The sequence below is a fragment of the Orcinus orca genome, chromosome 2 (genome assembly GCF_937001465.1).
Source record: "Orcinus orca chromosome 2, mOrcOrc1.1, whole genome shotgun sequence".
In the NCBI taxonomy this organism is placed as follows: Eukaryota; Metazoa; Chordata; class Mammalia; order Artiodactyla; family Delphinidae; genus Orcinus; species Orcinus orca.
Genome location: NC_064560.1, coordinates 199,277,506 through 199,304,850, shown reverse-complemented (window position 1 = coordinate 199,304,850; position 27,345 = coordinate 199,277,506). Strand labels below are relative to the sequence as shown.

The 27,345-nt window shown below is 59.6% G+C and overlaps 2 protein-coding genes across 12 annotated transcripts in view; both read right to left on the bottom strand.

Annotated features, from left to right (window-relative positions):
• Window positions 1-556: 556 nt before the first annotated feature.
• AMN (amnion associated transmembrane protein) lies at window positions 557-10,229 on the bottom strand. Of its 3 annotated transcripts, XM_004262424.3 has the most exons (12): window positions 10,153-10,229; window positions 9,240-9,358; window positions 9,091-9,135; window positions 2,864-2,951; window positions 2,505-2,722; window positions 2,193-2,330; window positions 1,892-2,000; window positions 1,687-1,769; window positions 1,306-1,483; window positions 1,028-1,217; window positions 845-938; window positions 557-774 (listed from the first exon to the last, which is right to left on the bottom strand). In XM_004262424.3, the coding sequence occupies exons 1-12, from the start codon at window positions 10,193-10,195 to the stop codon at window positions 688-690; spliced, it is 1,392 nt and encodes a 463-aa protein (XP_004262472.1). In that variant the 5' UTR covers window positions 10,196-10,229; the 3' UTR covers window positions 557-687. The 3 variants fall into 3 exon arrangements, with proteins under 3 accessions (XP_004262472.1, XP_033276675.1, XP_049562305.1); XM_033420784.2 differs by lacking the exon at window positions 1,028-1,217; XM_049706348.1 differs by lacking the exon at window positions 2,193-2,330.
• Window positions 10,230-17,187: 6,958 nt separating this feature from the next.
• TRAF3 (TNF receptor associated factor 3) overlaps window positions 17,188-27,345 on the bottom strand; it is a 116,091-nt gene continuing 105,933 nt past the window's right edge. For all 9 annotated transcript variants that reach the window (XM_049706343.1, XM_049706345.1, XM_049706346.1 and 6 more), the window contains 2 exons: window positions 23,455-23,629; window positions 17,188-22,693 (listed from right to left, as the gene is read on the bottom strand). In XM_049706343.1, coding sequence (XP_049562300.1) covers window positions 22,122-22,693; window positions 23,455-23,629 — 747 coding nt within the window. In that variant the 3' untranslated portion in view covers window positions 17,188-22,121. The remainder of the gene's footprint in view (window positions 22,694-23,454; window positions 23,630-27,345) is intronic.

Here is a 27,345-nt window from a genome sequence, read left to right as displayed (position 1 = left end):
TCAGAAGGGAGAGGGCGAGGCCTGGCCCTGCAGCGATGGACACCAAACAGCCCCCACCCAGCAGGACGCACCTGCCAGCTCTCTGACACGCTCCACCACTGTGGCGGGCGGCTCTGCCCCTGCCCCCAGCAGAGAGGACAGATCTACTGTGTCCCTAGGACCGCTCCTCCGGGCAACCCAGTCTGCCGGAAGTCCAGGTCCACCTGGCTGGCCCTGGGTCCGAGCAGCTTGGCATGAGGTAGGGAAGCACCTGGCAGCTCACTTATCCACCCTCCTTGGTGCCTCACTCGGATTTGCCTCTCCCCACCGCCCCCCTCCTGCTTCAGTCCCCTCCCTAGCCTTAGGGGCTTCTTCCATGGGCTCCTCCAGAACCGGGGCAGCCCCCTCCTAATTCTGGGTGGAACCTCGCAGGCCAGAAGCCTCGGACCGCCCCAGCCTACAGGTAGTACCCAGGACTGCCCTGGGCGGGTGGCCAGGCGCCAGCCGGCACAGGCTCTGAGGACCACCCCTCGCCATCCCACCAGGCAGGGGCAGAGGGGTGGCAACGCAGGAAGCAGTGTGTCCACGGCTGACTGCAGGTGCGGGAAAGCCCTTTATTGAGCAAGGACACCCTGTCCTTGGCCAGCAGAGGGTATCCCGCAGGGCCTGCGACGCCGGCGCGGGGGCGGGGGCAGGTTCCGCGGCCGCTCAGGCCTCGGCCTCGGCTTCGCCAAAGAGCGGATTAACGAAGTAGCTGCGGCTGGAGCTCCAGACGTCCAGCTGCGGGGCGGGGAGCTGCGGGAGAGCGGGGTCAGGGATCCGGCCGCGGGAATTCCCACACCCCCGCCCCCGGGCGTCCCCTCACCGCCTCCGCCGGGTCCGCCGCGTAGAACACAGGGTTGTGGAAGCCCACGGGCGCCCCAGCCGGCGCGGGGTCCGCCTCGTCGCGCCTCCTCCACCTGGAGGCAGGGACGCGCGTGAGCCCTGAGTGCCTGAGCGCCGCGTACCCGGGCGCCGAGGCCCCGCCCCGAGGCCCCGCCCCGCGTACCTGAGCCTCCCCGCGCGGCGCAGCAGCAGCGCCCCCGCCAGCAACGCCAGCAGTAATAGGAGCAGCGCGGCCGCCAGGCCGCCCGCCAGCCCCGCGCGCGGCCCCGGCGCGTTCAGCCCCGCCGCCGAGCCGCCCCCAACGGGCGCGCCCGACTCTCGAGCGGTGGCCGATAGGACCCCGAGGGCTTGGCCTGCAATGGAGGGCGCCGGCTCAGTCGGCCACGAGCAGGGCGGGGCGGGGCAGAGGTGCGCGGCTGGGAACGGGGCGCCCGCGGTTACCGTGCTCCGCGATGTCCGCCAGGAGGGCCCGGGCTAGGCGCCCCGCGCCGCCGGTCTCGGGGCCGGTCTCCACCAGCACCACCTGGATCTCCGTGTCTGTCTTCGCGCCTGAGGCTTCGCGGAGCCGGGGCTGGCGCGGAACCTTGGACACGGCCATTTGCAGCCCCTGATACTGGGGCTGGAGAGGGGCACAGAGTTGGTCCGGGAACTCCGCCCCTCGGCCCTGCGGGAACGTTGTGGGCAGGGACAAACGGTGGACAGGCGGAGAGTGGACGCCTCAGTGAGGAGGCGGAGTGGGGCCCGGGGATTCCTGCGGAGAGGGTGGTCCCAGACCGGGGCTGCGGAAGGGCAGGGGCCCCGGTCGGGGCGCGGCCCCATTACCAGAGCCAGGAAGGCGTGCAGCAGCCGCGCCCGGTACCGCTGCAGGTCAAAGGCCGGGCCATGGGTCAGCGATACGATGGCTCCTGAAGAAGCAGGCAGGTGAGGGTCAGCACCGCGGATCCAGGCCCGACAGGGAAACTGAGGCTGGGTACGAGCTAGGGTGGCCAAGCCGTCCTAGCTAGCAGGGGCCGGGCGGGGCTCTCACCGCAGAGGTCGCAGCACTGCCCTTCGGGCCGGAGGGGGTCTCGGCAGGCAGCCTGGGGGCAGCGGCCACCCAGGGGCTGGAGCAGTGCTGCGCAGATCCACGGCTGCACCTGGAAGCGGAGAGGCGGCGGTCAGCGCGGAGACGGCGAGGAGCAGACCGCAGTGAGAGGGCCACGCGCCCGGGGAGGCGAGCGGGCCAGAGACGGCGGGGCGCGGCGGCCCCTGGCACAGTTCCGACCTCCGGCGCAGAGCCGGGCCCAGCTGTGCGGTGCCCCAGCCACCCCGCTGCGGGCCGCCCTCACCTCGGCGTGGCCGCAGACGCAGCCCGACTGGTCCGCGCAGGCCTCGGGGCCCACGCTCAGCGCGCCCGGCCCGTGGAAGCGCAGGCGGCCCGCGCGGGACGCCAGGAAAGCAGCCAGGTCCTCGTCGCGCGTGAACGTCTGCAGGTGGCCGGGTGACCACCGGAGCCAGCCCGAGGACGAGACAGAACCTGAATGCTCGGAAGCCACCGGGCTAACAGGGTGGGAGGCGCTCCGGGGAGCGGCACTGAGGGGCAAAGGCGCGGAGCTGAGACCCCAGCCCCCGCCCCGCCCCTCCCCGCGCGCCCGGCTCACCTGGCCCAGAGCCCGGACGCTGCGGACGCGCACCGTGCCGGCGCCCGGGCCGAGACCCACCCGGAAGGAGGCGTCGGACGGGAAGATGACGTCGTCGTGGCTGCAGGGCACGCGCTCGGCGTCCACGGAGAAGAGACCGTGCGCCGCGTCTCCGGAGCGCCACAGGCGCGGGTCGTGCCAGCAGAAGCGGTCGGGGTCGCGGAAGAGCGCAGGGCCGCCTGGGCGAGCGCGCGACCCTGAGCTCCGCCCAGAACGCGCCCTCCAACCCGGCCACGCTCCAACCCGGACGTCGCCGTCCGCTCCAGGCCCCACCCACGAACGCGCCCCCTCGAAGCCCTGCCCCTGGCCCGCCCCCTCACCTGTGCTACAGTCCAGGTGCGAGCCGATGTCCAGGGCGCTGAATCCAGCTCCTGAGGCCAGGACGAATTCCCCGTCCAGCGGCAAGAGCTGTAGGAAGCGCAGGCTGAGGCGGCGCCGCGCGGTGGACTGGGGCATCAGAGGGTCCCACTCTGCGCCCACCCCCGGTCCCCCTGTCCCTGGGGAGAAGAATCTAGCCCACAGAGTGAGCAGGCGAGGTCAGGGCCTGGGGGCACCTCGCCCTGCCTGAAGGTCAGATAGGCCGCAGGGAGTAGGGCTGCAAGCCAAGGAGCAAGGAGCTAGCCTGAGACCTGGGAGTGACAGGTCCCAGGGGCAGGGTGACTCTTGTCAGGGCCATTGCCCTCCCCTGTCGCCCCTGAAAAACTACAGTCCAAGGGCTTGTAGGTTCCAGGAAGCCAAGCTGCTGGGGACTCTGGAGTCAGCCCTGAGCCTGTGAGGGAGGGGAGGGGCTACAGCTGGGGAAGCGGGTGCCAGAGGCAGCGGGGAGGGTAGTGGGGCCTTGGAGCCCCTTCAGCACAGAAGCCCAGGCCTCAGGTGTCAGAGGAAATAGGGCAGCGGGGAAGGCCAGGAGGAGGGCTGACTGGCCCTGCCCCCTCCACCCGCCGCTCCAAGCCCCAGGACCCCATCTTTTCTCCTTGCCCCCGCCAGGGTTGGGGTTGAAGGTGAGGGTTGGACCAGGGGAGCTGCCCAGTGCAGGGGTCACGGGGGTTCAACGTCTCAGGGCACATCCACCCAGGGCCCCGCCTGGCATCCCAGCTTGCTGGGTAGGGCCTGCTCTTCAGTCCCCCAAGCACTGGGCCTGACCAAGAGGCTGACACCGGGGAGATTCAAGGTCACAGGCCAACTACCTCCACAGCTGAGGGTGCAGCACTGTGACAGCAAGGCAAACCCACCTGCAGCCGCCAGGGACAAGCCATGGACAGATGGACACGATGCGCCTCAGGAGGGGGAGGCGGGTACTAGCGGTGTGAAGCATGAACAAGAGCTCGGTTTTCAAAAGAACCAGAGCGGGAGAGGTACATACTATATGATAAACGTAATAGCGGAAAGACAGCAGGAAAGCGCTAAGCGGGAGAAGCCAGGAGAGACGGGAGCCCGCCCAACCGAAGCACCAACATTCAGATACAAGGGTGGGCGGGGGGAACATCTGAAAAACGATGAAGATGAATTTTCCATATTTGAAGAAAGCTGGGAGACCTCGAGTTGAAAGGTCTCATTGAATGCCACACAAGGAAAATCACAGAACACTATGTTCATGAATATCAAAGACGAAGAGAACATTCTAAAAGCAGCAGAGGGGAAGGACAGATCACCCAGGAAGGAGAAAATCCAGGAATCGGGTTTCTCAGCAACAACAATGCATGCACAGGACAGAACAGGCTGCCGGGAGACTTCCGGAGTCTGCAGCCCCCTCTAGACACGCCCCTAGACACAGGCCTGTCCACCAGTGGGCAGGAACCAGCCCTGCACTCCAGATTAGTATGTTACGTATATTAAAAGATAATAAAAATACCTTTAAGCCTAAAAGACTTCAGAATGATTGCCACACAAAGACCTGCCCTGAAAACGTGCTAGGAGAAAGTAAGAAGGAAAGAAATCCAGAAGCCTAGAAGAGATATGGGAAGTCGGGTGATGAAATACTGTGATGAAGCTTATTGTTGTCTCTTAATAAATGTTTAAATCTAGGACTAAAATGTGATGGGGGACGGGGAGACCACAAGGGCACGGACATACAGTAAAGAACTTACTCGTTCGAGGGAAGATACAGGTATTGAAAAGATTAAGAAATCAGGACTGCCAAACTTGAAAACCTGGATAAAATATGCCAATTTCTAGAAAATTTTTAAATATTAAAATTGATGCAAGAAGCAATAGAGGGACTTCCCTGGTGGTCCAGTGGTAAAGAATCCGCTGTCCAATGCAGGGAATGTGGGTTCGATCCCTGGTCGGGGAACTAAGATCCCATATGCCGCAGAGCAGCTAAGCCCGTGACCCACAACTATTGAGTTCGCGTGCCTCAACAAGAAAGAGAAAACCCTCACGCCACAACTAGAGAGACGCCCACATGCTGCAGCGAGGAGCCCGCGTGCCGCAACTAGGACCCAACGCAGCCAAAACAATAAAGAAAAATATTTTTTAAAAAAAGAAGCAATAGAGAATTTGAATAGACAAGTAAGCATTAAAGGTTTGTTTGTTTGGCAACACCGTGTGGCATATGGGATCTTCATTCCCTGACCAGGGATGAACCCACGAACCTGAGAACCCGTGCCCCCTGCTGCGGAAGCATGGAGTCTTAACCCCACTGGACTGCCAGGGAAGCCCCTAAAGAGTTTTTTTGTTTTTGTTTTCAAATTTTATTTATTTATTTATTTATTTTTTGCTGCACTGGGTCTTTGTTGCTGTGCAGCGGGCTTTCTCTAGTTGCGAAGCTGGGGCTACTCTTTGTTGCGGTGCACGGGCTTCCCATCGCAGTGGCTTCTCGTTGCAGAGCATGGGCTCTAGGCGCGCAGGCTTCAGTAGTTGTGGCACGCAGGCTCAGTAGTTGTGGCTCGCGGGCTCTAAAACGCAGGCTCAGTAGTTGTGGTGCATGGGCTTAGTTGCTCCACGGCATGTGGGATCTTCCCAAACCAGGGCTCGAACCCGTGTCCCCTACACTGGCAGGCGGATTCTTAACCACTGTGCCACCAGGGTAGTCCAAAGAGTTTTAAATGTTAGTCAGAGACCTCCTGTTCCCTAAATTCCCAGACCAAGTGTTTTTTATAGGTGAGGTATACTAAACCCTCAAGGAAAATTTAACTTCTTACAGGAAGTTGTTCTGGAAAACAGAAAAAGAGTGAAAATTGCCAGCCCATTTTCTGGGGCCAGTGTAAGTGCGATTCCAAAGCCAAATGAAGGACAATACAAAGGAAGAAAGATTATAGGCTCAGTTGAGTTATAAACGCAAATGCAAAATCCTAAATAAAATATTAGCTGACTGGATCCAATAATGTATTTTAAAAATACATGGTGATCATAGGGTTCATGTCCCAAGAATGCAGGAAGGAAAGGATAGGGAATGCTCCCATCACGACTTCCCTGCAGTATGTACGATGGTGTCCCAGCAGATGGTAGTGGAGAGTCTTGTGCCAGCAAAATCAGTATGACAGAAGTCAAGTGTCTTGAAGAAGCGGCGCACTTTGACCTGCACCTGAAGGAAGGTACCAGGAGGACATCAGTCTTACCAGGACGGTTCAACCTCAGAAAAGCTCACTAACAGGCTAAAGGAGGCAGGGGGAAATTACATCTCAAGGGATGTAGGGAAAAAAGAAAACTGAAAAGTTCAACAACATATTTATGATTTTTTTAAAGCTTCTAGCAAACTAGAAATAGATTAGAATTTCCACAGTTAAAGTTTATGTACAAAACCCTACAAACATTCATTTAAACCCCACAGTTTATCTCAAATGTGAGTTTGGGACTGCTTGGCAGCATTGTATTGTTTCTTATTCAGAACCACTGATGAGGCTTTATTTTTAAACATACTTGTCTTCTGACAGAAAGGACTGTACATCATATTGTTTCTTCCTTTCCAAAATTAGTCTTCTGTCTTTGTGACAAAAAACATACTCTGATTATTGCTATAAAGATGGAGGAGAAGGTCTAATACTACTTAGCCTTAAGTGTTTCTGGCATTGTTCAAATGTATTTTCTGTAAACAGAAACCTATTTGGAATGTTTTCCAATTGCTACGAAGAGTAGCCCCCCCCTCGCCGCAACTAGAGAAAGCCCGTGCGCAGGAACGAAGACCACACTCAGCCAAAAATAAATACATAAATACGTAAATTTATATGTATATTAAAATAAGGAGTTAGGACTGGAAGAGAAGAGGAACAACGGTTGTTGTTTACAAAGATAACCAAATAGAAAATATAATTCTTAAAAACAGGGCACCATTCACAATAGAAACCAAACTATAAAGTATTTATAAATTAACCAATACTACACAAAACCTCATGTGGACCGTTTTAAGACTCTAGTAAAGAGTTTTATGACCAACGATCTGAAATATCTGGAGAGAAAATCCACGCTCTTGAATGGATGACTTGCTTGTATAAAGGTATCATTCATTCCCAATCAAATTCCAGGGTTTTGGTGGTGGTGCTGTTGTTACCTGATAAACCTACACTATAATCTCTCTGCAACAATCAGATCCACAAAGAACTAGTCAACCTCGTAACGGGGGTGAAGAAGGCAAGTTACCCAGTGGGATATTAAGACAACTCGCAGAGCCTCAGAGCGGGGACAGTGCGGTGCCGGCAGGAGAACGGGCAAAAAGATCAAAGGAACTGCAGGGAAAGCTCAGAGGCAGCCCTCACTGGGCAGCTGACGAACGGTGACCGCAGAGCCACAAAGCCAGGGGCAAGGCTGCTGGTTTGGAGGAGGACATTCACTGGAAACTGGGCTCATTCCAAGGAGGAAAAAATACGCCTGGTTCCCTAGCTAGTGCCCCACTCAGCCACGCGCCCCTGATGGCAAAGCTCTGACTTAATAGACAGAATATATAGTTGATTATGGTTGTGACTGAGAAGCAGGAAAAAGATGCTTAAACAAAACACCAAAAACACAGTTATAAGGCAACAGATTTTGCATTCGATAGATTAATAATGGGGGTTTCTGATCAGCAAAGGGAAACGCAGGCAAAGTCCACAGTGAGAAGACACTTGCAGTATCTCAACAATCATTAATGGGTAGAATATAGGAGATTTCCCCCAAAACAAGAAACCTGGGCTAAGGGTAGAAATGGGAGGGGAGAAGGGTTCAGGAAGAGAAAAATCCCAGGGAGAGAAGTTCCAAACCGAGGAAATGCAAATGAAATCACTGACAGTCGTTGTGCCTGTTACTAGGGCGACATCTCAGCAGCCGACAACGCGGGGGACCCGCGTGCAGAGGGGGTGGGGGGGCCTCAGGCAGCGCTGGGTCCGTTCGGCCCCCTGTCCCTGGGCCCCTGGTCATTTCCCACCCGGGTCCTCCGGGAGCTGACCCCGCGGAGCGGAGGAGAGGCAGGGGAGGTTGGGGAGAGGCCCACGGGGCCGTGCGCAGGGGTACAGGCGCGCGGAAGCCTCTGGCCGGGGGGAGGGCTCGCGTTTGGGCGGCGGGGCGTGGGAAGGAAGGGACAGATGGAGGGACCCGATAAACGAGTGAACAATGAATGAACGCATGTTGTGTCTTTTAGGATCCCCAAGCTCTTCCAAAGGAGACCATCGAAGTAACGAAGTCAGCCAGGAGGAGCCCCCAGGTCCCGGCACCCTCCCCCGCAGCTGAGTCCTCTGCCCGCGGGTTCCGGCTCGCTCCAAGCCGCTGCCTGGTTGCCATGGTTACCAGGACTGCGGAGGCGGGTCCCCTCGGTGCAGCTGCTGCGCCCCTACCTCCCTGGCTCTGCTGTCACCTCCTCCTCATCACTGCTCCCTCCGCACCTTAGTCTTTGCGTTGGACAAATGTGGGAAAGACATCCCGACCCCGGATCTGCGGGGACGGGGATATCCTGCTCTCTGCCCCCTTCCCAGGCTGCAGGTGAGGGCGGGGCTCCACTGAGCCCACAGCCCTGCCCCACTTGGCGCCAGGCTCCCAGAATTAATGCCGCTTTTGAAAACCATCAATTAACCGAGCTGCCTCCAAGTGGAAATAAGGGGTCACCAGATCCTGCATCTGGGCAAGAGATTGAGTCCCAGGCCTGGGCCCCCGGACTGCCCCTATTCACCCACAGAGTCCAGCGGCCTCCGGGTGAGGGGACCCCCACCCTGGAACTCACACTGTGAAGCAGTTTGAGAAAAAGGTCCCCTCGAATTCTGCTGGTGGAGTTTGAGGCACCAGGACAGGGAAAGGCTTTGGTGGGGCGGGGAGCGGGCGCTTTCCCAGAGCAAACCTTGGAGAAGACAGACTACAGGAGGGCAGGGGCCAGAGGCAGAGGGCAGTGGGGATAAGAGGCGCCCTCCACACCCCCCAACAAGGCTGGGGCATAGCCTGGCTGAGATTGTAGGACCGGCGTCCCCCGCTCCCATGTGGGTCCCGGACCTTCCCGAAGCCCCTCCAGAGGCTGACGGCCAGTGGACTGCGGGGTCCCCCACGCGAGTGCAGGCCGGTCAGGAGGCAAGAAAGGGGCATGGAATTGACCCCGGCGGGACCCACCAACCCCCCACCGACCTGGGCCCCATTTGCCACCCGGACTCACCATGTCCGAGATGCTGTGACTTTCTCGCACCAGGACTGACACCATCTGCAGGCAGAAGCGGCATCAGCGAGCACACCCCACCCTTGGGCTCCCAGCGGGCCCGGACCACGCTGGTCCCCACCCCGGCCCCAGCAGTGGGGGCCAGGCACCTTGTCCGCGGGGAACTCGACGGCGGCGCCCGCGCACGGGGTCCGGTTCTGGCTCCAGTTGGCGGCGGCGTCGAAGTCGGTGTTGGGGACCCAGAATTTGTAGGCGGCCCGCGTCAGCGCTGGGGAGGGGTCGACTGAGTGCTCCCGGGCCCGCGGCATCCGGGGTTCGCGCCCAGACGCCCCAGTGGCCCAGGGAGGACGACCTCGCCCAGACAGGCCCTCGCCACTCCCGCTCCCGGCGTCGGACCAAACACTGCAGGAGCCTGGCCACAACGCTCCCTGACGAACTCCTATGGGATCTGCAGAGCCCGCTCAAACGTGCCCTCCTCCGGGACGCCCGCCAAGATCGCATCCTAGCCCGCCCCCAGTTCGCCCCGCGCTGGAGCCAAGGACCGGGCCAGGCAAGGATGTCGACGACCAAGGGACGGAGGCGAATGGGGCAGCAGAGGCCTCTGCCATGTAGAAGGGCCTGGGGGGGCCGCAAGACCCGTCCAGACGGGCTCTGAACTGGAGCTGCGTCCTGAGGGGGCCGCGAGGGGCTTAAGAGAGGGGAACAGGGACGGGGCTGCAGTTTCTAAAGTTCCCGGGGGTTGGGGGCCGGCCCCGAGGACACGCGCCGGCCTGGGCGCGACGGGGAGGGTCCGTGGCGCCCTCGGGGCCGGGAGGACGTAGGCCGGCGGCGGAGCTTCGGGAGGGGACCGGGGCGGTGCCCAAGTCGAAGGCGGACAAGCGCCCGAGGGCAGGCGCGGTCCGGGCGTAGGTCTGGCCCGGGCTCCTCGCCTCCCGCACCGCCCGGCGGGCGCTGAGCGCGGAGGGATCTGGAGGCCCGGCCGGGTTTCGCAGCCCCTCAAGCTCTCGCCGCCCGCCCTTGGCCTCCAAGTGTGTCGCGTCCCCCCCTCCACCCACCCCTTACCGCAGAGCTGCAGCCACAGCAGGACCCGGCCCGGCGCGCCCATCTCGCTCGGGCTTCCGCGTCTCGGACCCGGAGACTTTGCCCCGCGGGGCCCACGTGACCGGGCGGGGAGGGGCGGGGAGGGGCGGGGGCGGCCGGGGAAGGTTACACATTTACCTCCAGACCCGCCTGCAGCGACCCTTAGGCCCCTCGGAGGCGCCGGCCCCGCCCCCCTCCCTCCCACACACTCAGCCCTACAGGACCTGAGGACCTTGGGCGCTTGTCGGACCGACTTGCCCAAAATAACGGGTGTGCTGGGGACGACGGGTAAACAACCTCTGCTCCCACACCCGCTCTGCCCCAGATGCAGCTGGAGCTGCACCCAGTCTGCCCACCTAGTGGGGCTGGGTGTCCACTCTCCGAAGCAGGTCCTCCTGCCTCCTGGGCTGGATGGACCGTGGATGGTGGCAGGTAGATGGTGCCTGGCGTCTCGCGTATGGAGGAATGGTGAGCGGGTGACAGTGGGTGCATGGTGAGTGGTGGAGCGTATCTGTGCTGGTTCGTGGATGGATGAGGATTGGATGGATGGGAAATGGTGAGTGAATAAACAAATGGACAGTAAATGAGTGACAGTGGATGGAAAATGAGTAGTGCGTGATCGACGCGTGTTGGATGGTAGATGGATGCATGGATGGCGAGATAACGGATGGTGGATGGATAGAGGATCGATGGTTGATGGTGAGTAGACAGATGATGGGTGGCAGGTAAATGTAGATAGTTGTTAGTGGGTGGTGGATGGATAAATGGATGTGATCACAGATGGTGGATTGATGGATAGAGGAGAGTAGATTGTGGAAAGATGGGCAATGGATGGTAGATGGTAGTTGGATGAAGAAGAATAGTGTAAAGGGTGGAAGATGGAATGGTGACTGGATAAATGGATGGTTGGTGGGTGAAAGACAAATTGTGGATGTTAAATGGTCTATGGGTGGATGGCTTGTTGAGATGGATGGTGGGTGAAAAAAGGTTGTGGATTTTGGATGGAATGGCTGGAAATGGGTGGTAAATGAGCTGAATGGTGGATGAACGGATGAATGGTGGATAAATGAACGGCAAATGGGATTCAGATGAAATGTGAATGGATGGTCGGTAGAGGGGTGGTGGACGGATGGATGAGAGTAGAGATGATGACTGGATATAAATGGATGGGTGGATGGACAGGTGGATAGACTGAATGAGTACAGGATGGGTGAATGGAGGACAGGGGGATACTGGAGGGATGAGTCGGGGGTAGATGGCCGTGTTTAACTGGCGAGGTGGGTGCTTGGCTCTCTGTATGATGCACATAGGGATGGACGGTGGTGAGTGGGTGGAGGATGGATTTGTTAGGGATGGGACGTAAAGAGTGAGTGGGAGGTCAGATAGATTGGGCTTGGTAACCTGGATGGTTATGGGTGGTGGGGTGATGGTGAACTGATTCTTAGGGGATGGGCTGTGAATCAATGGTGAGATGACTGCGGTGATTGGTGGATGGTGGGAGACCAACAGATGACGCCTTGTCAGTTACGGTTGCTGGAAGGGAGAGGAATGGTGGGTGGGCCATTGGGTTCAGGATGCCTTGGGTTGATGAGTAAATACAGAAGGATGGATGGAGGGGTAGATGATGGAGGTGGATGTATAGATGGAGGGCTGTGGGTGAAGGGGAACTACTCAGCACTTCTTCCCTCCCTCCAGCTCACCTGCCCTCTCCTGCACCCCCACCTACCTCTCACCTGCACACCTCCTGTCATGAGCACTCTTCTCTCTGACTGGGTCTTTGCTTCTCCCCAACACAAGATATTTCATCCAAGGAGGAAATCCAAGGGGCCCATCGCTGGGAGCACTCAAAGCACTTTATGCCGTGGGTAGGGACAGAGACTTCTCTGACTAGGAAGGAGGGAGTGAGCACACCAGCTTGTCCCACCCTTTCTCCTGGGTGGGATCGGGGCACCTGCTCTCAGTAGCTCAGCGGTGCCAGATCTGTGTGGAGGGGTTGGCTCCCAGCCCAGCCTGGGATGGGGAAGGCGGGTCTGCATGGTCCTGAATTTGGCTTTGGCCACCGGTAGGGCTGACAGGAAGCTCCATCCTCCATAGCAGTCAAGGAAGGCTTCCTGGAAGAGGTGGTGTTAAAGCTGAGACTGGAAGGATGAGGTCACAGCTGCAGCTACAGGTTGGGTTGAAAGTGGCAGAACAGGAGGAGCCGGGGCTTGTCGGCTGTGGGGTATCGGCGTCCATTGCTGAAAGGGGTATCCTTGAGCAGAGGCTGGAGGTGGGTCCAGTTATCAGAGGGTGGCCCAAAGAGGCATCCACACCGAGGCAGGAGGCAGGCACCAGCCGTGGCCCAGAGCTGCCAAAGGGTCCCTGGAATGACTCAGAAGCAAAGACATGAGGTAAGGAATGGCTGGACTGAGATGCAGTCCTAACCCTAACCCTAACCTGCATTCACAGAAGGCCTGCAACCGCACGCACAGGTGCCCGGACACGCAGGTACATATATGTGCACACTCTTTCCAACTGGTCAGGACCCAGTGGGAAGTAGGAGAAAATGCAAGTCTCAAAGAGAATGTCTTCCAGTAACTAGGAAATCCACGCAGCAGCTGCTTTAGGCAAGGTTGGACCCAGGGGCTTGGGCTGTCTGGTCTCTCAGTCTCTGTGTCTGTCTGTCTGGCTCTGTCTTGATTTGACTGCCCTCTGTGGTCAGCCTTCTTCTGGGAGACCTGGACCTGCTACCTCCCCAACTAGGTCACTGTGCAGAGTCTCAGTGAGGTTCCTGTTTCCAACTGAGCACCAACCCTGTGGGCCGGAGTTGCTGTGCTCCGATTGGCCACTGCAGCCTTCCTTTGGTTGAGGTCAGTGTGAGTGAGTCCTGCTGCCCTGGGGGTGCGGGTGGTCCCCACCCTGCCTGCAGCCATGGTCCCTAGTCAGACCCCCCCATCCTCACAAGTCTGTGAGGACAGAGCTGTGCCCCCCCAGGCCAATTCCCCAGCTCCTTCTCCCGCACTTTTGTCACTGACTGGCTGTGTGACCTTGGGCAGGTTCCTATACCTCTCTGGGCCTCAATGTCGCTCTGGAGGAACTGAAGCTCCAGTACACACGGTTTTGTTCCTGGACACCAGGAGGAGAGGTGGGGGTGGGAGGAGGATAGAGGGCAGCCCCCCTCAGAAGGGCTTCCCTTTACTCAGGTCTCTGCACATGGTCACCTCCCCAGAGAGGCCACCTTGGCCACAAACACCCCACTGTCAGCATCTGCCACCACGTGCCCCGTGGGGCCCACAGGGCTCTGCTCACCGTCCTCATGTGCTGCCTGCAACACAGGAGATGCTCCAGAAATATTCGTGAGGGGAAGGGCTGGCTGGCCGGTCACCTCCTAGGCCCTGCCGCCCCACAACCTACCAGCTCAGGGGCTCTGACCCCTGGAAAACTCCCCGCCCTCGGGCCTGTGGCCTCCTTGCAGCCTCCGGATTTCTCTTTGGGCCTTTTGTTCATCCACACGCTTGGCACCAGTCCTGCAGCGGGGCTGGGAGTGCAGCCTCTTGGGTTTGCCAGTGGACGGGGAGACGGATGATGGACTGGTCAGTGCTCTGAGGAAGCACGGATCAACCGGGGAGGGCCGGAGTGTGCGTGAGGCTGTGCAGGAGCCCTCAGGCAAGGTGGCCAGGGCAGGCCTCTGTGAGGAGGGGACATGCCAGCTGAGACCTGGGAGCAAGCAGCTGGTGCAAAGGCCCTGAGGCTCCAAGGAAGGCGAGAAGAGCACAGCAGGAGGTGAGGCCAGGGCAGTGTTGGGGGCTGGGTCTGATGTACACGAGGGAGGTGTGAACGGGGGTCTCCGGCTGGCTTGGAAGGGGCTGAGCTGGCCACCTGTCCACCAGGGGAGCACAGGTGGGGCAGCTCTGTTGTCCAGCAGTGGGGCGCCAGGCTCGGATGCAGGCTGTCCCGGGTGTGGATGCAGGGCAAGGCCACACGATTCACTTAACCTGGTTCGTCCCTCACCTGCAACCCTCACCTGCAAAGCCGGGTGGCAGTGCCCGCCTCACAGGGCACCAGGAGATGCTCAGCCCTGGACACTCCATCTCTTTTCTGTCTGCGGACGCTGGGAAAAGGAGGACATCGGGGGAGACTGACCTGGGAGCTGCCCCCGGCACGTCACTAAGCCCCCCACCTTGGGGAGGGGTCCCGCAAGGGTCCAGCCCAGGCCTGCGCTGTCCTGCCTGCCCCCCCTGCCCCCTCTCCCGGTGTCGGGGGGACTCGTCACCGCCCCACAGCCTTTGTTTGGGGGAAAGTTTGTCGGGAACTTCGCAGGCCTCTGGGCCCAGAGGAGCCACAGCTGGAGGTCAGAGACCTCCCGACCCCTCTCCCCTGCCCTGGGATCGGCTGGGCGAGGACAAATGAGTGGACGAGACGGGACACACAGGGCCGAGTCTGAGGGCCGCCACGAGGGGAGCGGACCCACGGAGGCTGCGTCAACTAGGTGTCCGCGCCCCAGACTCGGCAGGCGTTGCGAGAAGGGGGAGCCTCTGGAGCCCAGGGCCACGGCCACCGCGTGGTCCCTGACTCCCGGGGTGCCTGTCTGTGGCTGGAGACCTCTCAGCTGAATGACCAGAGGCCAAGTCCAGGGCCGGCCCGCCCTGCCCAGCAGGCCGAGGTCACCTCAAGGTGCTCTGTCCAGGTGTGTCGGCACCACTGGCTGAGCACGTGTTCCCCCCACCCCAGGGCACCTTCCACCCGGCCTCACGCGAGCAGAGGCGCTGCTATCCCCATTTTACCCACAAGGAAACAGAGAGGTGCTCGGCGCAGGGGGTGGGGGGGGCTCTGCCTGCAGCCCTGCATCCCCCCAACTCCAGGGCCAGCCTTCTGGTCCTCAGATTCCAGCCCACCCCCCGGGGCCTGGCAGGGGCAATGGCTGCCTGGGCCTCTGGGGTCTGGCCTCCGCCCTCCGAGGCCTCCCTTGGGGTCCAAGGGTCACCTGGGAGCAAGGCCGGGGCCCGGAGCTTGGTTCACTCAAAGTCTCTGACTTCTGGTCTTGTGGCCGGGCTCAGGACGCCTCCTCCAAGCAGCCGGAGCTCTGCAGGGACACACGTCCTGGGCCTCTGCGGGGTCAGCGTTGGCGCCGCTTCCCCTGGGGTGTGGGGGTGGGGGTTAAGAGGCCGCCGACGCCGATTTCGATCCCACAGCTGGAAATGACCCCGTGAGGTCCCAGCGGTCCCCAAACAGGCCGGCCACACTCGAGACAGCAAAGCGCAGGGTGGCTCCGGGGCCGCGCCCCCTCCTCTCCAGGCCTCGCTCTTCTTACTTAAAACAGACCCTGCAGAGCACGGGCGTCCGGGGCACGTGCGGGGGGCCGGGGCTCCAGGCACACTTCTCGGGACGGCTCGGTCCCGGGAGCATGGCAGCGTTTCTGCCCCGGCTGCTGAGGGGACAGCGGCAGCGAGTCCCCAGCTTCCCGCTAGTCCCCCTTCATCGCAGGGCTCAGAACAGGCAGCCCACCCCGCGTCCGGGGCTGAGGGAGGCGGCGAGGGTCCCTCCGCAGGCGGGGACCGGGCCGCACCCGGGCCGACTGCGGGGACCGAGGTGGGGCGGGGCCAGGCCCCGGGGAGCCGCCGGGAGGCCCCGCCCCCAGCAGCCCTGCGGCCGAGCGGCGCCCGGGTCTGCGGCCTCGGCCCAGGCGCAACCCCGGGGCGGGCCCTTCATCCTGGGAGTTGTTGCCGATTCTTGCCCCGTAAGACGCAGGGGAAAAAACTCCAGAAGAGGGAAAGGATCCGGCTTCCGAAATCCCAGCTGAGCGGCCCCTCTGGGGGTGCTGGAGACCCCACGGACACGGCTCCGCGCGCTGCCCGCCCGCGGCGCCGTCCACACTGCGCGCTGCCACCCGCCAGGGGCTCCAGCTTCAGGGCTGAGGGCCCCCCAGGGGCCTCACTCAGCACCCGTGGTGGCATCAGGTCCGAGGTGGGGCGCCAGGCCTGAGCGCCCAGGGAGGAGGGTGGAGCGCAAGGGGTGCGTGGACTTGGGACGCCCCCCAGACGGAGGGACTGAATGTGGTCCCCTCTCTGGCAGCTCCTGTGTGTGGGGACCCCGTGTAGGAAGAGCTGGGGGCCACGGGCTCCCCTGCAGGGCTCCGGGTGCGGGGTGGGCAGGAACACTTGAGCCCCTGGGGCCCGGGCAGCACCCCTGGGCCAGGCCCTGAGCCCCTGGGTGGGAGCAGCCTTGGGGGCTGGTTCCTGCGCTGCCCCTTCCTGCTGCCCGGTGGGCGCACGGGGAGGCCCGGGCCGCAAGCCGTGACTTAGAGAAGGGGTGAGGCCGAGCACGGGCTTCGCGGGCTGCGGCGGCGACACGTGGAGGACCAGGGCGAGTGGGGGAAGGGCTGAGCGGTCCCCAGGGCCTTCGCGCTGCCTCGCGGTGCTGGAAAGCAGCCCGCGCACCTGGTGATTCGGGGGAACACCGTGGGAGACGCAGGGCTTCCTGCTCCGGGGCCTGACCGCCCGGGGAGACCGGCCCGCTGGTGCTGAGCCGGGCAGGCGCCTGCTGGCCCTGTGCCCCCAGTGTCCCCACTGCGGGTGGCTGCGTGGAAGGCGCCGCCTGGAGGCCCCACAACCACCCGCGGTGTCAGCACTGGCGGGGCTCACAGCCAGCCCCCTGGTTTCAGAACGGAGGCAGACGCTGTCTTTCCCCTGACACGCGAGGAAACCGAGGCTCAAAGAGCTCGAAGTCCCATAGCTGATAAAGTGGCGGAAATGGCACAGGATCTCCGGGAGGATGAGGGCCCCCTGGCTTGCTCTGGACCAAGCCATGGACTTGAGCACGGCTGCTGGGTGCAAAGGCCCCGGGGACCCCCCTCAAGGTAAAGCCACCGCCTGAAGGGAAGGCCAGGAAGCCACGGCAGGACCGGTGGCACCCTCTGCAGGGGCCGGTGCAGAAAACGTGTACGCAGAGCCCAGGACAGTGACCGCAGGAGGGAGGGGCCCCCTCACGGGGCCCTGGGCCGCGCCTGGGCCTACGAGTCAGTGTGAGAGAAACCAAGACTCCTAGTCAGATTTATTTTCCTCTAATCAGACAGTTTAGCATTTCAAAGTTTTGCATTCTACACTCTTACAAACTTTAGTTATTAGCATCAGAAACACAAAAACGTTGCAAGACCTCCAAACACAAATAAATACCAAATAAAACCACACACAGTATACAGTTAAACAAAAATATCAAACATAATAATGCTACCAGGAAGTCAGCCATGTTGCTAACCCACAGTAACAACATGATTATTGCTGGGCAATAACTTACACTGTCCTTTTGTGTTTTTTTCTTAGAAGAGCAGAAGAACACGGGACGTGAATCACTGGTCACAATCACTTGGACTGTCGAGATGGGTCCTCACAGCGAGCGGTTATACAGATGCAATTTTTAAAACAGGCAGGTTAAAAATAGAGAGTCAAATGAGAGATTGGCCTTCTTTGGTCTTTGTTTTGGGTAAGAGAACTGAACGCAGAGGGTGCCGTCAGAGAAAGAATCGATTCTGGAAATGCGACACAACTGTCTGCGTGGATTCACACACTTCCTTTACCACAGACGTTATTCTACAGAGAACTCTTATAGAAATCCTTGAGAATCATGCCAGCTTTTGTGTTTACCGATTAAGTCGTTGAGTTTGCTGTGGAAGTTATCTCACTGGTCTAAGGGGACTGAGTTACGACCCGATCACCACGAACCGCAGGAGTGGTGCAGCCGTCCTGGACTCCACCTCTCGCGTCGTGAGTTCACAAGACAGACTCTAGACACAGCAGCAGTGGCAGAAATGAAATGCGAGCACTGCTTGGTGCCACTCGGGCCTCCGCAAACGGCACCAGCCACCTGTGGCCTGGGTCACCCGAGGCCAGCAGAAAACGCCCCGGACGCTTCCAGGTCTGCGCCCTGCCCCCGCTGCCCCGGGGCCCTGGTGACGAGCAGCACCGCCCGACAGACAGCAGAGACGAACAACCGAACAACCGGGTCACCTGCCCTCACTGGAGCCTCACGCCGACCTTGTCTGATCCGACCCTAGTGGACACGTTGTACTTTGGGAAAAACACAACTATCAAGATTTGCAAACAGAAGGCAGAGCCATGGTCTTGGGCTGAGGAGATTGGGTGACAGACCCCCCCTTCATGTCACAGATGAAAAGGAACTCCCGGAATTCCCCGCAGCTCTCCTCGGCGGCCCGATCAGTAAAGATCTAGACTAGAAGTTAGAAAACAGTATTCTACGGCTCCGCCTGAGCCCTTTCCAGCACTGATAATCACTGCAAGCGAGGGATACGCTTTGGAGAGCGGAGGTGTGGGCAAGAGGCCCCACGAGGAATCTCATCTCCTGCCCAAGCCCGTGAAGACAGGCAGGGATGCTGGGGCCGGAGAGGTCTGTGTCCGGCACGGGACGATGGGCACTCCTCCACGTGCAGGCGGGAAGAAGGAGCGGGCCTGGACGGCTGGAGGGGCCAGCGCGCCTCCCAGGGTGCACTCGGGGTCCTGCCTCTCCCCCCACCCCCTCGGGGCCCTGCTGTGCCTAAGGGTTCGTCCAGCCGCCCTTTCCTCTGCCTGAAGTTGCCCACGGGCTGCAGGATGCCAGGCCCACCGCGGGCGACCACCCCCATGACGCGGAGGGTCGACAGGGACGTGCGGCCCTGGGCGGCTGGGGACACTGCAGGAGACGAGCTGCTGGGGAGAGGCTGTGCCGTCCTGGCCGGCGTCTGAGGGTCCTGGTGGAGTCGGCCACCAGGACAGGGAGGTGACAGGCGGGGGCAGGAGGGCCGCCTGGCCAAGAGCCTGGGCTCAGCTGGCGGCTGCGTTCTGGGGCGGGGCCGGGGTGGCGGGGCCGGTGGCCCTCCTCGACGGCCGCTCGGTGACCGCGCCTGACTCACTCTTGGGGGCTGGTGCCACCCTCTCGTGTGACAGGTCTTGGAGCAATTTACCCGTCTCCTCTGCGTCACCACGAACCTGGGAAACTGAGAACCCCAACCTGTAAAAAGAGGCCCAGGTGAGCCGCCCGGGCTGCTCCAGCCCCAGAGCCAGAGCCTGGCATTCGCTGGCCCCACCGGCCCGACACCCTGGCCCCCCACCCCTGACCAGAGACCTGCAGGCAGGCAGACCCGGCCGGTCTTCATTTCCAGGACAGGCGACGACGCGGAAGCAGGGGCGCTAACCCTGCACGGGACTCGGCGTCGGTTCCTCTACGGCACTGGAGCGGTTTTGTTCTGTGCGGAATTTGTCACTTTCGGTACACGGGAAAAGTGCGTCCACACGCCGTGTCCGACACCATCACTTGTCGCTGCGGCCCTGGTGGTGGGAGGGCCCGCGGGCACCAGGGAGGCGCGCGACCCGCTACCACCAACCGTCACCGAGCCACAGCCTGAAGCTCCTGCCGCATCCCAGCGTCCCAGCCTCCCGCCGGGGGACAGTGAAGCTGACTCCCTTGGGCTCCTGGGTGGCGGCCAGGGGCCTGGCGTCTCCCACCGGGAGGAGCTGCTGGAAAAGTCCCCCCGCCAAGGGACGGATGCTCCTGGGGCGCTGCCAGCGGCCCGCCCCCAACAGGATTCCAACCCAGGGGAGGGAAAGAATTTTTTTTTAACCAGACCGAGATGTTGCTTATCCTGAATTTGTTAACAACGCCCATACTTTCCGTGAAGGGGAGGAAGTCCCTGTTGGTAACCCCTGGTCTCGGGAGAGCCATCTGAGGCCGGGTGGGACCTGCCGGGCAGCCTCCCTCCCCTGGGTCTCCAGGGCAGAACCGGGCCCAGGCCTGGAGGAGGTCTGGGCACTTGGGGGGAACAGTGGTCCCACAGCACCTGCAGGAGGGCCCTCCTCTGTGAGCGGGGACACATGACTCCTTACTGGGCAGAACCGATGACACTGATTCGCCCTCAAAGCAATTCTGGGGTCAGAGGATGGGAAAGAAAAAGAGACGAAGACAACTGAACATCTTAACTGCCGAAGGGCAGGGCAGGTGCTTGGAACCCATGAGGTCACTTATGGAAGCCTGGGACGGCGGTGGCCAGGAGGTGCTTCCAGCAGGCACTGGGGCGAAGGCACACCCAGGGCGGAGGGCAGCACCAGAGACACGGGGGCCACCGGGCACCACCCCGCCGTCCCCCGCGTGGCCGTGGCCACGGGGAGCCCGGAGGCAGGCAGTCTGAGGTGCGCGGCCCAGCTGGCCAATCGTGGGCGCGTCTTTCGGACGAGTGGCACAGATGCGGCGGTTCACACACATTGGTTTTGCCTAAGAAGCACCCGTCACGTGTAGCACCCATCAGTGGTAAGAGCACCCGTGGAGCATGGTGCATAGCAGGGGGCACAGGAGCAGGGCCCCGCTCTGTCACAGTTGGACCATTGAGAGAAGGTAAACGGGGGTGAGAAATGCCGCCCGGACAGGCGCAGGCTGGGGCCAAAGACCCCAGGGCCACCCTTCCCAAGAGAGGGGCGGGCCCCAGGACGCCTGTGGATCAGCCTGGGCGGCCCCCGGGGAGCAGTCTCTGGAATGCTCAGAGGGCCCCGCGGCGGGTGGTGGGAGCGCCCGCAGCCCGGGGACGCAGAGGCGCAGCTCCTGCCCTGTCCCTGCCTGCGTGTGGACTGCGCGGCTCGCTTGTGGGGCCTAGAGATTTGGAATCTGTGATAATGAAGCAGTGGAGGCTCCAGAAGCCGACGAGGGGGCCCAGCTTCCTCAGCAGGGACAGGGCTGTCTGAGGGCCCTCGAAGAGGCCAAAGGTCTAGTGATCAAGAGAAAGGTCTGGCTGAACTATCACCTTCTGGAATTACAGTGAACACAAAGCTGGGGTCGAGAAGCAGCATGTCACATCTAAGGCACATGTACAGTATGCCACCATCTCTACGCAAACGCTGTTAACAAATGCAGCAATACGACAGGATGAAGAAACACATCTGCTGTGGCCTCCTTCAAGCACGAGTCACCTGCCCACCCCCGGACACTGGACACGGAAGGTCGGTGTTGTCAGCAATAGAGAGCTTGTCTGAACACGTGGGGCAGAATTTTAAAAACCTACAGGATTTTGTTTAGAACTCCAAAGTTCAACTAATGCCCTATTTTAGGGTGAAAACAATTATAAATCTGAAATGATGCACAGCATCTATGAGCAATTTTCCTTTCATAGTGATTTTGAAGTAGCGTCATTAACTACGACAGATATCGGAGGCTTACATTTCTAACGAGAAATAACAGCAGGTTGAATATTCTCTTTCCTATCACAAGTGATAACCAGGGTTTGATATTTTACATTTTCTTCCAAGAAATATCAGTCTATCGACGTTTTAAAATGAAATGTTTGCAGTAACAATTATCTTAGAACTTTAAATTAAAAAACGATTCTGAATTTAGAGACTTTCAAAAAAGACCTAGGTGCACTTCAGGGTCTTCTGACAGAGTATTGAAGCAGAGACCGGATGAGGCCTTAAAACAGACAACAGGCTATGTTGGAAACAGGACTGCACTCTTGAATCTTAGAATGAATATAGCAGAACTGCATATGATTTCATAAATTCTCCTTTTACTTAACATGCTGACATGTCCAGCTATCCCCAGGTATGTGCGTGTGTGTGTGTGTGTGTGTGTGTGTGTGTGTGTGTGTGTGTTCTTTTTTTGGTGTTTAAGGAAGAAAAATCATGGTTCTTTTCTTTAGCATATATGTTTTCCACCTTAATTAACTAGATCTTTAAAAATGAAAACGAAAACCTTCTCTGACAGCAGTATTTCTCTCGTCGAAGGATAAATAATTCTTCCAAGTGAAGTGTTGCTAGTCTATTAGAAAACGTGGTGTGTGTGTCCTGACGCGTGGCTCCTCCCGCCGGCCCGGGGCCACCTTCTGCCGCTTCCTCCGTTCCACAAGGTCCTTTTCTGGGCGTGAGGACCTCGGTGGAGACAGCCGGTTCAAACCCCCCAGAGGAGTTGCCTTCTGCTCAATCCGCCTCCCCAGAGACTCGTCAGGGGTCTGGCAGGTCCGAAGTATCCACTATGACTTTGATAAAAATGGTATCATCTTTAATGTACGTCCCGTTTTCCAGCACAGTCTGCGCCACGAAGACTGGGCAGCCGGAAGCGATGTTCATCTCGCCGGTGGGCTTCTTGAAGCTGCTGCTGTTGGGGTCCGGCTTGAAAGCGTCCCCCAAGTGTCGCCGGGAGGACCCCTGGTCCATCAGCATGAGCGTCACCTTCTGCTTGAACGGCCAGGGAAGGAGGGCGTCGTATTCTCCGCGCATGATGACGAAGAACAGCGACAGGTGCGTCCCCTTGCCCATGCCATCCCCGTTCAGGTAGACCCTGGCGCACATCTTGTAGCCGAAATAGCCGGTGTAGAAAGGCTGGCTGTAGAGGGACAGGGTCTTCCCCATGACGGCCTCCTGCTTCCGCCGCTTGTAATCCCGGATCTTCCAGATCAGCACACCGTTGTAGCTGGCGGTCTCCAGGACCTGGAACCGCAGGTCCATGTCGGCCAGGCGGATGTCGTGGACACTCAGCATCTGGTCGTGCCGGCTCAGCTGGGACTCCAGCAGGCCTGCGGCGGGCGGGAGAGATGGGCGCGGAGACACATGACTATCACGGGGGCTGGAGAAGCCGATCCCCACCAGCATCTGAGCGGAAGAGCCCAAACTCGCTGTGGCTGCTGGGGGGTGGTGCGTGCCCCGTGGAGGACCGGAAACGCAGGCCTCGGGATCCACAGCCTGCTGAGAGGCGACAGCCTGGGCTGCCTGCCCTCTGGCTCACGGCCCCTGCCTCCAGCCCCCACGCTCCGGTCAGCTGCGCCCTATCAGGGCTTAAGCTGCTCCTCCCCCCACCCCACTCCACGTCCTTGGCTGGCTGAATCCAGCCCCACACGCATCACAATAATCCTCGCTCTTTCCCCCATTAATCCTTCTCGTGCAGATATTCAGAACACTCTCGGCCCTTGAAGCAGCGGCCTGGTGGCTTCTAGGTATCGGACACGCTGCTGGGCTCGCCGGGTCCCCTGCTGCCTCTGGTCACCTTCTGTCCCCCAGGCCTTCGGGAGCGGGTCTGGAGCACCCGACCTGCAGGCCGCCCTGCACCCACTCTGCCACGCAGGCCTCCTGCACGGAGGGGAGCGTCTGGGCCCCTGCTGTGGGCATCTCAGTAGGAAGCCAGCTGCCCCGGCAGGCGGCGCATCAGAAGCACCGGCCGTGACTGGACGGCGCCGGCCTAAGGCAGCACGCGCCTCGCCTACCCCAGCTCTGGCCTGGGGCCCCGGGACCCGGCCAGGCTCCCCTGTCCCGGGGCCTCCCGGACCCGCACGGCTCTCACCTGTGTTCCGAGCCGCCTGCCCCGCACTCTTGTCCACACTCTCCAGCTCGGTCACCCGGCTCTGGAGCGACTCCACACTGCTCTTCATGCTGCCTGCCTCCTCCCAGCTCTGCCGGAAGGGGCGGATCTCTTTGTCGAGCTCCTTCAGTTTCTCTGCTTGGCTGTCTATTACTCGCTTCCACATCAAAGGTGTGAAAAAGGCAAAATACAGTTAGAGCTCGCTGCCAGCACCGCGCCACTACCGTCAGACGCCCGCTGGTCAGGCACAGGGAGCCCACATCAGCCCGCACAGGGCATCTTACCTTAGACCCACGGGCATCTCGGGGGACACAGGGACCCAGGCCCCTAGTTCCAGGAGGGGACCGAGGCCTCACCCACCAAGTGCAGGGCATGAGGCTCCCACATCCCTCTGTCCTAGCGTCTCAGCTCAGGACTTGGAGTCACACTCATCGGTCCCGTCTGAAGGCCTCCATCCCCTGCAGGGTCGAGCGACCAGCAGAGGCCAAACTATATGGGCCTCCAGGGCTAGAGGGGCTGCCCTGTTTCTGGGGCGCAAAGAGTGCTCAGAACCCCGCCTGGGTCCCAGAAGAGAGAGCTGCCACCACACTGCCACCTGGCTCCAGAGACCTGGCTGCCAGCACAGGGCTGGCAGCAGGACAGGGCCCTGGAGACAGGTCCTCGGGGCCCCGGGTGAAGCCAAGGGGCCAGTGCCTATTGGCGGGGTGGGTGGGGGGTCTGTTCCCACTGGGGCAGAGCAACCCTGCTGACAAACACGTGGCTGTCAACAGCGAGGCTTGATTTAAATAATTCAGAAACCCCCTTTTCCAGAAGCACATGACCAGCACGTCTGTAACAGAAACTGGAGGGGTGAGCCTGGCGTGCCAGCCATGGCGGCCCAGTTTGTCTGCAGGACTGGCCTGCCCACTTGTTAGGTGAAGCCAGGGACCCAGAGAGTTTTCACTTCTAAAAAGAATTTGCATTTTTGAAATAAAGCTCCCGAAGGCTGGGTGGTTCAGCCCCTGAAGCTGTGGAGCGGCTGGGCTGCCCTTGAGGCTGAGGCCACACAGGGGAGAGCCCCGGGGACCTGCCGAGTTCACTTCTCCTTTTGGGAGACTATTTTTAAACATCGAGGTTTCAGCACCTTTGCTGGCTCTTAATAACCGTGAAGGAACAAACATGTAGGCTTGGGTTACTTTTTCTGGGTAAAAATACAGTGTTAATCTTCTTCTTTCCAAGAAACCCTGACATTGGCTAACATTTAAAAAGTAAAGACGATTTCTCTAAAGAACACTTCTTTCTACACCGATACCACTTTATTTTAAAATATATATGGTGAGAAGCATAGTTAGTTCACAAAGTCTATTTTCTGGGGACAATCCTATTGACATGAATGAACGCCCATACCCATAATGAACAGCTGTAATTTTTCTCCTGACCTCTACCTACTCAAGTGACAAAATGACAAACTAGGCTGATGTGGGTACTAGTGAGAATAAGAGGGGAGTTAATGGAAACCTAAACAATCAGTGGCAGTTCCTTGGTGGACCTCGTTGTAAACCATGAGGACGAGCTGCTCATCACTTCCAAGCCCCCCTCCCCAGCCCCGGGACTGGTGGCGCACGCAGGACAGTGGCACGAACGCATGAGGCGCTCTCGAGAGGGAGCAGAACCGTGGAGTCTGAAATGACAGCAAGGTCCCAACTACAAGCCAGGAACATGGAGTCAGCAGGCGGGTGGCGGGCAGGAGGGAACATGGGAGCGAGCACACGTGTACACATACACATACACACACACACACACACACACGCGCGCGCGCGCACACAGACAAGGCCCAACCACTGTTTAAAAGGCACTCCTCACACAGCAAGGGAAAATGTGGTATTTTCAAACAGACCCTTCGTTTGCAGAAAGGGTATGAGGTCAAAGCAGAATGCTGACCTAAATTAAGCTTTCTCTGTAAGATGCAGCAAACATGATGTCATTCTTGAAGAGCAGTCTACACTCAGCCCCTGCAGTGTTTCTATAAAAAACAAATCTTAAATGCAGGTGAGGATTTTACTAGAAAAAAGGATTCAGGAGCTGAGAGAAACAGCACAGATCACACACTATGTGAATAAACCCTGATCAGGAGACCTGCTCACAGAGCATCAGTCTATCGGTCTCATGCTCGTGCACTTAGGGCTTAAATCGCCGTCTGTCACTTGGCACCATCTGGTCACCGAGCCGATGTGGGTGGGACTCCCGGGCCCAGCAAGGGGCCCGTGGACAGAGCGCTCTCGCTCCAGCCCGGCAGAGCCACTGACTGCGGGAGCGCCCGGGAGTGCAGCTCCTGCCAACAATGCAACACGGGAATGAAGCTCACATCTAGGCTCTTTTTTCTTTTTTCACATTTTTTTTTAAGTTTATTTATTTTACTTATTTATTTTTGGCTGCATTGGGTCTTTGTTGCTGCGTGCAGGTTTTCTCTAGTTGCGGCGTGTGGGGTCTACTCTTCGTTGTGGTGCGCGGGCTTCTCATTGTGGTGTCTTCTTTTTTTTTTTTTTTTTTTTGCGGTACACGGGCCTCTCACTGTTGTGGCCTCTCCCGTTGCGGAGCACAGGCTCCGGACGCGCAGGCTCAGCGGCCATGGCTCACGGGCCCAGCCGCTCTGCGGCATGCGGGATCCTCCCGGACCGGGGCACGAACCCACGTCCCCTGCATCGGCAGGCGGACTCCCAACCACTGCGCCACCAGGGAAGCTCAGTGGTGTCTTCTTTTTTTAAAAATAAATAAATTACTTTATTTTTGGCTGTGTTGGGTCTTCACTGCTGCACGCGGGCTTTCTCTAGCTGCGGCGAGTGGGGTCTACTCTTCGTTGCAGTGCACGGGCTTCTCATTGCAGTGGCTTCTCTTGTTGTGGAGCATGGGCTCTAGGCATGCGGGCTCAGCAGTTGTGGCTCACGGGCTTAGTTACTCCGCGGCATGTGGGATCTTCCCGGACCAGGGCTCGAACCCGTGTCCCCTGCATTGGCAGGAGGATTCTTAACCACTGCACCACCAGGGAAGCCCTAGGCTGTCTTTTTAAATTGAGAAAAAAGGGACTTCCCTGGTGGTCCAGTGGTTAAGACTCCGTGCTTCCACTGCAGGGGGCACAGGTTCAATCCCTGGTCGGGGAACTAAGATCCCACATGCTGCACGGCATGGCCAAAAAAAAAAAAAATTCTTTACAAAGTAAAATAGTAAGAAACTACCCTTCCACGGCTGGCAAAAGCTAACCCACTCTTAAGTTCCACTTCCTTTGCACAACTCTGACTGCATCCCATCCGCCCTATCTGGGGCCGTCAGGAGCTCTGCACTCTGTGTGGACTCCTGTACAAGCCTGTCTTCAGGATTTAGGGTCGACTGGAGACTCAGACAAGGGAGGAGATGACACAGAGAGGGACAGGTCTGTCACCATCCAGGGGGTCCAGTGCACAGGGTGGGGAAGGCTCCCTGGAGAAGGTGGCATGTACAGTGCCATCTGAGGTGCCTGAGGAAAGGAAGTGGGGAGGGAAGGTCCATTCTGCCGCGGAGAGAGTGGCAAAGGCGGCAGCGAGGAACAGCGGCCAGTCACGGTGGTGGTTCCTGAGCCACTGTATGGCGCTCAGGTAAACTGTCCTCCGGCAGCTGGAATTTCTAGGGTGAGGACCGAGGGGCAGGTCTGAGCCAGGCTCTGCTGAAATGGGGGGGTTGGCGGGGGAAGGTCGGGAGGGACGGGAGGGAGAGCGCCACCCAGAGCCGGCATCTCCAGCCCCAGTCCGCAGGGCCGCCATCAATGTTCACTCAGAGGAGGATGGTCCAGGCCGCCTCTCAGCGCTGGCAACCATGGTGACGAACATTACCGACCCTGAGATCATGCAGGGGACGTGGTTC